Below are 14,173 nucleotides of genomic sequence, written 5' to 3'. Positions count from 1 at the left end.
TTAAATGCCTAATTATGTACAGTTACATACACTGCTTTATCTACACACATATTATAAACTTTCTATGATATATCCACTAACCTCATATTACAGCCGACATTGGGGCACTTTCCTCTCTGGCGGAACTCGCGGATATGAGGTGGCGTCTCCAAAATATCTTTATCGCACATTTTACACGAAACTTTTGTTATATTTACTTTAAAAACAACAAAACAAATTATTTTTTACTTACAAACTAATTAAAAGATAAACTGTACGTCAAATGGCGGCAAATGAAAACTTTTTTCACGCACGTCACGCATCCGTAGTTTTTTTTTTTAATTCAGAGACAAACTAGAGTCGAGTCGATTACCATATCGTCCGATACCAACTTACATGCGAGATTTGTCAATATTGTAGGCAATTGTCATTTGATTTCGAATAAAACGTCATCTCGACTGATATTAGAATAGGGGTCAAATCAAATTGCTTTTTTTTTCTGAGATGTTCGAAATTTGAATGCATTACCAAATCGATTTTGATATAGTAATGAAGCTATTACCACATTTTCACAGATAAGAAATTTGCTGTAACAAAACAGTTTATCGTAATGTGGGCCATTATTTACGGATTTTGAAGGCATCATAGAGAGTTTATGATATGTGTGTAGATAAAGATTTTTAAAGCATCTTTGAAGAATTCAAGAGGCCTTTTGTACGATACGTGGAAATAACAATGCTCTTTTAATGGAGGAAAAAACAAAAGCATTAAGACATTTTAATTACATGAATGATGCTTAATTCTCATATAAATCGCGAAGAACGCACATCGCAGTGCACAGTGAAGGTTCAGAGCAAACAAAAAAACATTATTATGTAATGAATAATTAGGCGTAAGGCGTAAAGGTAGTAACTACCTACTAAATTTATATACCTACAAAGTTTGACATTCATTTTATTTGACCGCGGGTAGTTATTATTTTACTAGAATATACTTATTCCACTTATTCAGTATTCGCCCTACCAAAATCATTTTGTTCTTGGACGCTTAATTCTGATATTAACTCTAGCCTATAGCGAAATCTATAGCTAGTTACTCGTGATTTTGGAATATTTTTGTGTGCTAATAATGTTTTTTATGACATTAAAAAAACCGGCCAAGTGCGAGTCGGACTCGCGCACGAAGGGTTCCGTACCACCTACGCTAAAAACGGCAGAAAAATCACGTTTGTTGTATGGGAGCCCCACTTAAATATTTATTATATTCTGTTTTTAGTATTTGTTGTTATAGCGGGAACAGAAATATGTACATCATCTGTGAAAATTTCAACTGCCTAGCTATCACGGTTCATGAGATACAGCCTGGTGACAGACAGACGGACAGCGGAGTCTTAGTAATAGGGTCCCGTTTTTACCCTTTGGGTACGGAACCCTAAAAAACATTTCTACAACTTGTTACAATATTTTTAAATAATCATTGAGAATACTCTTGAGAATTTCTTATCGGATCATACTCACCATTGTGTATGTATGGTGAGACTTGCAACATCATTAACATAGAATCGCTCCACAACCTGTCCATTGCGTGTTTGTACTCATACATACATTCATGGGATGACATAGATCTGACTGAAAGATTGCATTTACATGTAACTTCATTCATAGTTTAGTTCGCGACGTATTTTTTTGTTAAATTCGTGAATTGCATCGCATTAGGATGTCAGTGTTATTGACATTTTGCTGTCGGATAGCCGGATAGCTGAAGTCTAACGTAATTTCATTGTATTGGACCAAAGAGACGGCAATGACATGCAGGGAGTAGGTACAAATAAGTAGGTATATAGAATTTTTTTGCCGCACAGTAATGTCCTCAAGAAAAGACGCAGTACAATCCAAATCTAATCCCAATAGGTGCGTCTGTAAGCGTGTTCGGAAATAGAGCCCCTGACATATCATTGACATTATTTATTTATTTATTTAATATTTTATTAAATAGACATGAATATTTCACACCGCGCGACATGATAACTGGGGTAAAAGGATAAAATTGCGTATTAATATTTAACAACCGAGGGGCTTCCGTGAGTTGGGGTTGAATTTTAAATACTGTCGAATTTCCCCCAGGATAGTTACTACTGAGTTTTCATTTACTGAATAACTTGTAAGTAGGTTGTAAAGAAGGCCTAATACCTATTAGATACGGCATAATTAAAGCTTGCTATGAAACTAAAAGAATAGGTAGCCTTCATGTTGCAGAAACAATGTATCTGAAAATCTATGTTAAAGTCATTACAGTCGTCTAGATTGCATGTTGAGATATGTTAGACTTGATGACTATTCTTGAATAGGTTACCTAACCTCATTAGAGTCATTAGGATGAAGGTAATATAGTACTTTTTTTACTTTTTAAATATTCCTTTGTTTTAAGAGGTAAATTACTGCTATTGTTTATTATACAATGCCGTGTAATTGAGGCAGATTTAAATTGTATTTTTTATAAATGTATACATCAGAATTTTTCGACATTATCTACATAATTTTTATATTACCTGTGTAGTTCTTCAGCAACCACTTGTATTTATGTAGAAGTACCTAAGTACATATGTCTATCGTATGCCAGACAACTGTGTATATTGTACCAATTGGTATTGATTATGCTTATGGCTATGGTGTACTGTACAGGTGTAACACTATCTGCACCATTGAGTTCACCGGGCGTATCCGTGATTGATACCCAAGGTCTAGATCAAATCGTCTCTTTAAATATCATGTGTACAATCATAGCTTGATGATAATTACACTTGACACACAGCAGAAGGACAAATACTGTATGAGTACTTATAGAATGGCGTCATCGACGAAGCTATTGTTTAGCTTGGCCATCCGCCTGTTCCTTATAAATAACCGCCTTAAGTACGGACTTTGGCATAGTCTCGGTAGAATACAGGACAAATGTTACTCGCGTCCGCAGGAGCTACCTACCGCAATTCTGCATGTGTCCCCTGGGTGGTGCTAAAGAGTGACAAACCAAGAGGCAATTAATCAATCAATTAAATAATAGGCAAGATTGCGAAAATGGCAATGAACACGAGTACGGTAGAATATGAACCTATAGGTACAGTTTTATGCAGGTGACTGACATAATCACCCTTGCATGCAGGAAACTACCTCTTGTTGAGATGGTCAGTTAAAAGGGCCATTGGAGTGGACCGTTACAAGTTTTTAAATAATTGGAGTACACTTTATAAGATTCCGCAGAAGTATCTGCTACTCGTATATGCAACAGTTAAGATTATTCTTTACTGACTTTACTCGTAGATCACCTTATTTATTCAAATAGTCGTTTAATTAGAGCCTAATACCGAATCAAATAAACACGAACAACCGTAATGATTATAATTATGATTACTTAATGACTACCTACTTTTAACGTGAATTTATTTGCGTTGTTACTCATTTAAAAGGCCAGTTCAATGTCACCTAAAAACAATGTTTTGTTTAGTAATTTTAGTTCCGATGTAGAGTAATATATACGGTTCAATTAGGCTTAGGACGGGTATTCACATCAGTTGCCTTGCCTAGTATTCGCCTTAAACAAAACATTATAATGTGAGCTGTGTTTCTATATGGGTGGAATGGATGTAAAGGTTATATGTGAAGTGTTTCAGCTGTCGCAACTGCTAATAAAGTGTACAATTGTAATACAGTGGAACCTGGATAATTGCAATCTCAAGGGACCGGCCATTTTTTGTAAATTAACCAGGTTTTCCATTTAAGCAGGTCGTGTCAATTAACGAGGTTCAAAAAATCGTTGTGTCAATTATAGAGGTTTTCATTAATAGAGGTTGCGTTTTGACAAATTTCTTTTATGGAGGTGCAAATAACCACTGAAAGTAGATTTACACGCTTAAATTCTGGGTTTCTGGTCTATATATTGCTTCTGTCTATATTTGTACTTTTACACTACATTAATTACCACTTTATTTTCTTATTAATCATTTGGGTTTAAAAATTCCCTTGAATTGTAGAAGAAAGTTTAATTAGAATGTAAAAAGCATACATTGTTTTTGATTAAATCAAAACTATTTCACCTACTACAGGCTGTGATAGATACCCAATAAATAAATTGAATTCTGGATGAAGATATAAATAAAATGATCATTGCTATTAAAATATTGTTTCTGCTGTCTACAACTACATTATTTCAATTACAGAGGTAATAAGTTAGACTCGTTTCAATAATAGAGGTAAAAAGAAAAGCAAAAATAACGGATCTTTTTAGCACAGTGTCAATTATAGAGGTCTTAGTTGCGATGTGGTCAATTACAGAGGCAAAATTACGAAAAGCACTAAAATCTAAATTGCAATTATAGAGGTTCCAAACTTTCAATTATAGAGGCCTTTTAGTCTCAAGGGACTGGGACCGGACTTTTGGTTGCAATTATTGAGGTTTTCCATTTATCCAGGTGCCAATTAACCAGGTTTCACTGTAACATGCTTAGTCCTAACCTAACCTTGACCGACGGAAAACCGAAACCGAAAGAAAGTCCAAATGGCTGGCGACACGCAAGGGTTTTATTATCTCACGGCACACTTTAGAACGCTATGGAAAATAATAAGTAAAATTACTTAAATTGTGTTGGTTATGGTGTAGGTACCAAATGCGAAGATGGTTCTAGTGATGTAGTCTTATTTATTTAAACTTTATTGCACAAAATCAAAACTTAATGTACAAAAGGCGAACTTAATGCCATGATTATGTATGTAAAGAATGTCATAAATAATAGGGTGGCGATCTAATCTAGATCTTAATTCTATCACGGCATAAAACTTATACATGCCGTGATAGAATTAAGATCTACTTCACGGAAACTCAGAGCTACTTCGATAAAAAAGTAGTACTTAAACAGGAAAAGGAAATGTTTATCCACTCAGGGAGGTACAAGTTAACGCCAGCGGCTGGATATGATTAGGTTTTAGATTCTACACCAAATGTTGTAAGACGGTAAATTTTTAAGGGCTTATTTCTGCTATTTTGGTTTGACACACTAATCATTGCCGCATTTTCGGCTTTTCGTTGCAAATCAACGGTCAGGATCATTCATCATTGACGAAATTTTCATTATGATGAACTTCCGTCACCATACACACCCATCAGACTAAATCAAACCTCCGATCACCATAATTACTAGTGAATAAAAACTATACTCGTTTATTTTTCTTCCACAGGGTCACTCAGAGTCCAAGGGCGCGAAGAAGCGCGACAAGAGCGTAGGCAACGGCAACGGGAAGCCCAGCCGTGGGGTGGCCACGTCTTTCGGGTTTCGAAGGCGGCCTGCCAGCACATCTCGCGCCGACGACAACGCTAGGCGCAAGAAGGCGCAGGACAAGAATGGAAATGGAGGTATGATCTCTCCAACAGTTTTAGTCAGGGTTGAAAAGTGTGAGGCACAGTGTGAGGTACTGATGCTACTTAGTGTAGGCAACGACAAGTCTAGTCGCGAAGTGAGTTGACACCGTCGTAACGGTTTCGAATGCACTCAACAATTTTCAAAATGGAGGTGCGTTAACATCGGGGGGCCAATTGAACAACTCGCAGCTTGGTACAGAGGCAGTACATGTACCCATATGACCGGAAAATAACCCATAGTCGAATGTTATGATGAACTTCCATCCAATTTCCAAAATGAAAGTTTCCTTTGTTTTCTGTATAAGTTTTCCTGAAATCTCTGAGAACTTTTCCAACTTTTAGGAAACTTTCTACAATTATTAGCACATCTGTAAACTAGACAAGCAAGCACTAATTATACTTAGGTATACTTACCTCACAAATTCACATAAAAATATATGTACTTATATATAATATATTTCTAACAAGATTGGAATGTTTCATTAAAAGTTTAATAGGGCCATTTTTATCTTACATTGTGTATTACTTCTCAACCGTAAAGCAATAACTCATGGTACCTACTAGATATCTTTTGAATCTTTCATGCATTTAAAAAAAGGCAATAAAATACTAATAACGAATATTTGATAGTTGAATACCGGACCGGTAAGGTATGTACATATGCCGCGATAAATGCGCTAATATGTACCTATAAGAAAAGGACACACAACGCAAAGTGGAATTGCTAATGGATTTGAATAACATAGGATGTAAAGTGTTCAAACTTGGCTTTCCTCGACTTTAAGTAATACGAGTCTGTACTAACAGTCATATACCTACGATCTGGAACTGACGACGGTTTTGCGTAACATGATCTTCCAAGTAAAAAATACATTTTCTAAGGACAGTTCCTTAAAATTTATTAATTTAATGCTGATAGCGCCTAATTGATAAATCCTTTCTTATTTCTAACAGGGGCCGTAGTCAAAATAACGTCGTTTCGTTTATTGACAAAACCCAATCGAAAAGTAAAAATATATATCGAACGACAGATGTGAATGATTGTCACGTGATCTTTTCTATGGGTAGGTACATGTTTAAAAATATCGGTTATGCTCTGATTTCCTAGGATAGCGGTGCCATCATATGGCGGCAGTCTCCATACAAATACTACGACATCCATATTTAGCCGTATTATTTAGTATGGAGACGGCCGCTATATGACGGCACCGCTATCCTAGAAAAACTGATCTTTATGCTCTAGTTTCCTAGGATAGCGGTGCCGTCATATAGCGGCCGTCTCCATACAAATACTACGACATCCATATTTAGCCGTATTATTTAGTATGGAGACGGCCGCTATATGACGGCACCGCTATCCTAGGAAACTAGAGCATTAGCGTTTACTAAAATTACGTTATCTGACTAAAAAGATGGTGACCTTTAGGTACACCGCTTGTTAACTTAGCTAATGAATGTCATTGCAGCAGGTTCTACGGAGGATCTGCGTGCCGAGGAGGTGTTGTCCGGGCGCTCGACACCCCTGGCGCGACCCCGCAAGGAGACCGTCGGCCAGCCACTACGGAGCAACAGGTACATTCATTAATTATCGATCGATGTAAACAAACACACACTGGCAAATACAAACAATCTGTTATCCATATAAAGTCCTAGGACCTATTGTATACTATTCTCGTGCTATTCTCAATTCCCTATTTCAATAAATATAAGAAGGCGAGCTGTAATATAAACAGTAAATGCCTGAGACAAACGCATAAAAGATGTTCCTATTATGCAATTGCCTGCGGCATTATCGTAGGCGTTCTTTACGGGTACATTTGCCGTTCTCTGTGTAGCAATATTACGATATCAATGTCTTTCTCGGGCGGCTAAATGAGGAATTGAATAGGAGAAATTATTATCTACAACGTTAGGTTCTCTTGGTAGGTCTGGATCGAAATAGCATTACTTTTCGAACCTTAACACTTTCTTATAGTTAAACTCAATTTAATGATAATAATTGACGACTAGGACAAAAAACGATGTCATGTCATACGTCAAAACAATGTGAAACGGCGCTCGCATTAATTTTCCGCAACTAACGCTGCCGCAGTCTATAATTAACTTAACTTTTGTTTACAAAGCAGGTGTGACGGCCCGAAGCTTAAACTCACTATCTGATTATTCACACTACCGAATACAGTTTAGTGTTAAATACGGCTTAATCTGATCCACTTAGTAAATGAGCCGTAACTTTTAGGAAGGTTTATGTCTGGTAATTTCTGAACCTACACATCTAGGTACCTATATTAAAAATTGCTTTACAGAACTAAAAAAAATTGAAATAAAGGTAAATTTACATTAAAACATCGATTTTGAATTAACTAATAAACGAGTCACTATAAATAAGCAGTTTATGTCACGATGTACTAAACTAAATCCTACTTCTTGGCAGGAACCAACCATATTAGCATTTAATAATACAATTTTTATTATCGTACATGTATGTAGCCCAAGCGCTGGTGGACTAGCGGTAAGAGCGTGCGACTTTCAATCCGGACGTCGCGGGTTCAAACCTCGGCTCGTACGAATGAGTTTTTCGGAACTCACCTATGTACGAAATATCATTTGATATTTGCCAATCGCTTTTCGGTGAAAGAAAACATCGTGAGGAAACCGGACTAATCCCAATAAGGCCTAGTTTTCCCTCTGGGTTGGAAGGTCAGATGGCAGTCGCTTTCGTAAAAACTAGTGCCTTCGTCAAATCATGGGATTAGTTGTCAAGCGGACCCCAGGCTCCCATGAGCCGTGGCAAAATGTATAATTGACACGGACTGTCTGATTGCTAGGTTCGGTTTGAGGCAACAGCCGTGCAAGACGGCGCGCGTCGGCGACGTTGGTCCCACCGCCGAGCCGGCCTTCGTGACGCACAAGGAATCCATCAACAACAATGCACTTGGTAAGTACGTGGGAGGTCCCAGATAAAAACCAAACTGTTCTTTCAACCCGTGACCATTAGGCGAATATAGATTACTAGCGAGCTAGCGACCCCTTCGCCTTCGCACGAGTTACACAAAACCTTAAAAAATTATACACAAACCTGCCTTAAGAATCACTCTATTGATAGGTGAAAACCGCATGAAAATCCTTTTAGTATTTTTTGAGTATGTATTTTTGTTTTATAAGGGGTAGTGATACGGGTTTTAGTATGGGACAAACTCCGAAATCATAGAAAAAATGCCACTTTTTCATTTTGGCCTGATTTCCAAGTAGACTAGGTTCGTCCATTATTTCGCGTATTCCAGGCGAGCCTCATACCTTGTAAACGTTGTCTAACCAGTTAGGTACTTATGTGTAAAATCAATTGGAACGAATAACCTGATATTAAGTGATTACACTTTTTAGATTTTTTGGGGTAGGTAAGTATTTTAAATTCCCAGGCTGAAACTCATTACTTACTGGTTCAGAGACTGTTTAAATATACTTACATATAATCTATGTAGTATTTATATAAAAAAAATATTTATATTGTTAATAAGGGAGCGTACTTAAGGGGCCGGTATATGACGTTTTCGATTTAGACCTCACTTTGTAACCATAATTTGTTCAATAAATGTTTGATGATTGCATTAAATTACACGTAAATTTATTCACGAAGAAACCGTGTACCGACTCTTTATGCCATTATATTTTTAATTTGCTGTTATTCTCTACAAATCGACACTAAAAGTATCAAAAAATCAAAATATGGAGTTCCGTTTGAGACAGAAGCAAAACAATTTTGTCTTTGACAGTAATTGAATTATTGTATGATTTTGGAAGCTAGATAATTCAGCTACCAATTTATTATCGATTTATATTTTTACTCACAAAGACAACACAGAAATTCAATCTCAAATGTAAACTTTCGAACAATTTCCATACATTGACGACATCACTCAAAATTCTTCTTCAAGTCAGATGCCCGTTGGGGCTACACCGGAGCACACGTGTACTTCTTCAAATGAAAATGACAGCTTGATTTTCTTGCTTTTGACAATTATATTGACATTAAATCATATACGCACACGAGAAAGCATACCAGTAGATAAAATGTATTTCAAAAAATAGGGTACATAAATATCAGCTCGCGTCTCATTTAAATTTCATTTGCTGTTATTTACGGGTCATTATTGTTGAAAACCGCAGTAAACTATCTTAAAATAATACGATTACAGTCGAATTTAAGTATTATCTTCCTTCAAAACTCGCTTAAAATGAAAAAAGTTTAAAGACTCATCTTTACTGATTGGGATCAATTTTTATTATGCTGGTATCATTTTGCGTCATTTTAAAAACGTATTTGACTTCTGTATGTCAATGAATTTTGATGACAACTGTAATCTTGTATTATATTATAGAACTTTTATATTAAAATATTGCCTATTAACAGTCTTGTAACTAGATCTGTAATACCATGGATTACGACGAATAAATTATTATGATTATGCCGTTCGTTCCGTCTATATGTATAATGCGTGTACGTGCTGTTCTCTGAAAATCTTCAAGAAAAAATAAAGGCTAGACCAGCACTAAGTACTAGCAAGTTTTTGCGGCTTTGGAGACCGAGATGAAGCTTACAGGCCAATAGCGTTGTGGCCTGGTTATGAAAAATGAAAAATGTTTATTGTGTTAAACAGTACAATTTGTATACAATTAGACTTGAGTCCTCCTTGTAAGTATATGTATACCTGTATCAGGAGAACCCGCGCTTTATTAATGTATGTACATAATTTTAATTCAGCTTAGGTATGCTATATTTTTATTAATGATTAAATATATTTATTGTTGTTTAATATTAACTATACGATAGTGTGTGTGTGTGCGTGTGTGTGTGTGTTTGTGTGTGTGTGTGTGCGTGCGTTTCAGTTTATAAGTAATTCAGTTTCCTTATAATTAAGGGATTCTAACCATCTTTTTACAGTAATTTTACATTTAGATAGCGGCAAGTGATAAATTGATAGTTTATTGTTTATAGTATTATACAAGTGAGCAGATTGTGCCGTGTTTTGTCTTTTGGCAAACAAAGAACTTATTGTTATGTATACCTATGTATCGAATGTTTTATAAATTTACTATAAAAAGCAATGTTTTATTTCGATTAGGTCTACATTTTGTGCATATTGCATATCTGAAGTATTTTCGTACTAAACTTGAAACTTTCGTTGAAACTAAATAAAATAATTATTCCAAATGTACAGTCACCTGCAATTTATGTTACACAACGAAGGCCGCAAAAATATCTGACACGATCTTATTTGTAGAACCATAAGAGCATGTCACATATTTTTGCGACCTTCGAAGAGTAGGTACCGTCATTACTCATTATCATCAACTTTGCCCGCTTTTTTTTTTAAACACGAATTTCTCAAAAAATATCACATCATATGACTTTTTTTTGCTCAGCACGTCCATTGTGATCAAACGCATCAGTTTATGTGAAGAAAACATTTTTTTATCGTGTTTTTACCCATTTTTTTGCGTTTTAGAGGGCGGGCAAATAAAAAAATATCCGGGGTTTTCGCCAACATTGCCCACGTCAATTTGGTATTCAAATACAGCTCGTATATATGATGATGATGTCTAAGGATCACTTAAAGGTTTTGGGCAATCCTACCATTCCCTGTTAATAACTTAGCGATAAGTGTAAAAACTTTTAAATAAATTTGCTGGGCAATGTTGCCTACCCGTTTTTGCCCATTTCCAAATAAGGCTCGCCTAAGCATTTTACAAAGGCTAGGGTTGTCACTTTTGAGAAAATCTGTTACAATAGTTTAATGACCAAAAATATGATTTTTGTTGTGTTTTCATTCGTTAACGGGATAAAACATCTAAATAAAGGATAATAAGACAAATTAAATACAGTATATATTTATAAACTTATTTTAGTGTACAAACATAACCTTCTTTTACTTGCGAAGTTGGGTAAATTAGATGAAAGTGACAACCCTAATCCGTTTTTGGTGGTGGGCAATGTTGGTATGGATGCCAAATTACCGGATTACTTTGCCCACCGCTAAAACTTTTGTGTATTTAGGCCTTATTAGTTTAAATCTCAATAGACATAATCTATGCTTCATGTGTTATAACTGAAACCCGGAAATATTTGTCAAAGGGTTCTCAATTTTTTCTACTTGCATTCATTATTTTACAATTTTTTGCCCGCCGAAATATACCCTATATTAGACTCGCTCAAACTCAAAATTCCCAAGTCAAGTTATGCACAAGTTTGGCATATACTTTGTCAGAAATATAACCAATTTTCTACTAAAAACAGCAGGGTGGCCATAACTATTATCATTTTTTCTACATTAACGAATTTGTTTAAAATTGTCGTTTTGGGCAAAGTTTCCCTGGAGGCAAAGTTGGCGCTAATGACGTAACATATTATTGCAGGTGACTGTACATAAATGTTTCGGTGATTTTGAGATTATTTTCCAGGTTAGTTTACTAACAATCAAGTTATGCAGATACCGATTTCGTGAACGTATAAGTAGTAAAGTACCGCTATTGTTTAGCGATACCGATTATTTTTGAAGGTAAAACTATACCGGTTGAAATATAAAGATATTAAAATTACAGCAGGGACAATCATTTTTTATAGGTGTACCTAAACCATCATTGGCCGAGCGTTAGCAAAGGTCTCCGTTTCAGCTTGGGCAAAAATGCTTTTGTATGTTCTCCTTTGCAGATCACATTTCTCAACTGATTCTCGTGAAAATTTGTAAGCAGGTTCGATAGAACTATTCTGTTTCGCTTTATCCGCCAAAATGGAATTGCCACCCTGCTGAAACTTTATTTATTTAAATTCCTATTGAATGGATTTTGCACCTTATGAAAAACCGTATAGAGTAGTAAATAACATTTTACATCTGACTTAATGACATCTTGTTTTATTCGCTTTAATTGTACAAAACGCGTATCTCGACAAAGCAATAGTAGGTAGTAAAACAGTCAACAATGAAATGAATTAAATAGGTACGTCACGTGTGACATGAACAGACAAGGAAAGCAAGATTAAATGCATTGTTTCTCTTTCATCTTTAAATGGAATGCTTTTACCCTCAAAGGAGGCTAGTGGTCAATACTAAACTAAAAGTCCAATCTTAAAAAAACATGATGGGTCACTGACCTGTCCCAGTAAAGTGAGGTAGTGTGCGTGAAGTGCGCTTGTGTGTGAAATGGGGTAAATTGACAGAATCTGATATTTTACCCACCGCTACCGTCGCCTTAAGTATATATGACGCTATATATGTGGGATATATGTGGTACTAACCATGCACGTGCCAGAAAATAGGTCGTCCGCCTCGATAGCAAAAAGGCTTTCAGCTAGAATTGCTCTTAGCCATGAGCTATAAGCCCCGGTGCAAAGGTTTAGAGCGATATGAGGGGCGCGGCAACTTGCCAGTGTAACTTTCGGCCTTTAAACTTATAGTAGGCTAAGAGACCACCGCAATTTTCTATTGTTTTCTAGTGAGACTTTTCCACCACCATCTCCGAATTGCGAAAAGGTTCATACGTTTTGGTTGATTAGACCTCGAAGTATCCTGTGAAACAACAATATTTTTACATAGAATTAAAAAAAAATTGATACATTACAGTCTCTTGCGGAGTATATTGTCTTTGAACACCTTGTGTATAGTTGTAATAGTACTAAAATGTTCGTGAAATAATAAATCTACATGTTACCGAATTCCTCGAAAATACATCAAAGGTAACAAGGCCCAGTGTTGGCCGAAAGTTAATCCAAATTGAAAATGCTGGCCATTAACCATTATAAATTGAACCGTAATCTGTAATCGTCCGTTACGGTTTAAGGTTCAATTTATAATGGTTAATGGCCAACATTTTCAATTCGCATTAACTTTCGGCCAACACTGACAAGGCCAACTTTGAGGGAGTTGTAAGTTGTAAGACTTGTAATCTGATCAAACGTGAAATAATGAAAAAAGAGATGGTCACAGAAAAATGCAGCAGTATCTCGAGCTATAAATATTTTAATCTAGATAGAGAGTATGCGACTGACATTTCCGCTAGTATTGGCAAAGGTCGCATACTTTGAAATGTCATTGAAGATCAGTTTGAGTTGAGTCATCCACATTTCTACTGTTACTTAAAGAATATTTACTTACTTACTTTTGTACACTTATTTAGACCAAATGAAGTCTACTGAAACTTAGGTTACCTATTAAAATATTTTGAAAATGAAAGCTAGGTCTTAGAATTGACATTGACCTCGATGTTATCGAGTACTTTTTTAGTAAAACACGTCATCCATTATTAAAGAAGGAATATAACCACTAATATAACTATTAGAAGGCTGGAACTACTCTGGATTCAAAGGAACAATTATCAATGTACCTATACGAATTTTACTAAAGCTTGAGTTTGTATATCCGCAGATAAGAAAAGTACAACTTACCCACCCCTATCGCAAGTGACTACGAGCGGGGTGACCACCATAGTGGGCGCCGGTGGGCAGCCCAAGACGGTCACCAAGCAAACCGTCATCCTCACCTATCAGACGCAGCAGTATCCTGTGCAGGTATATTCATGTTTATAAATTTTCTAAGATATATTTCGTATGGATTCAGCTTCGTCAGAGGTGCGAAACTCCTGACTTCGGCTAAACTCGGCTCGGCTTTACGGCAGTACTATTATTTATTCTGTGGCTTCGTGTAAATTTTCGCTTTTGGTGTGTTATTTTTTTCACCTCTATAAAGCAACAACGAGTTGACCTAAAGATTTAGCTTTGTTCGATCGATAA

The 14,173-nt window shown here is 36.0% G+C and overlaps 1 protein-coding gene across 5 annotated transcripts in view; it reads left to right on the top strand.

Annotated features, from left to right (window-relative positions):
* Positions 1–14,173, top strand: part of LOC134792157 (uncharacterized protein DDB_G0284459) — a 130,690-nt gene that overhangs the window by 50,830 nt on the left and 65,687 nt on the right. For 3 of the 5 annotated variants that reach the window (XM_063763381.1, XM_063763382.1, XM_063763385.1), the window contains 4 exons: positions 5,208–5,382; positions 6,855–6,960; positions 8,217–8,326; positions 13,809–13,951. In XM_063763381.1, coding sequence (XP_063619451.1) covers positions 5,208–5,382; positions 6,855–6,960; positions 8,217–8,326; positions 13,809–13,951 — 534 coding nt within the window. The remainder of the gene's footprint in view (positions 1–5,207; positions 5,383–6,854; positions 6,961–8,216; positions 8,327–13,808; positions 13,952–14,173) is intronic. The other 2 variants (XM_063763383.1, XM_063763384.1) reach the window with 2 other exon arrangements.

This window comes from Cydia splendana, chromosome 7 (genome assembly GCF_910591565.1).
Source record: "Cydia splendana chromosome 7, ilCydSple1.2, whole genome shotgun sequence".
NCBI lineage: Eukaryota > Metazoa > Arthropoda > Insecta > Lepidoptera > Tortricidae > Cydia > Cydia splendana.
The sequence above is the reverse complement of the archived record's forward strand: the minus strand, read 5'-3'. Positions and strand labels throughout refer to the sequence as shown.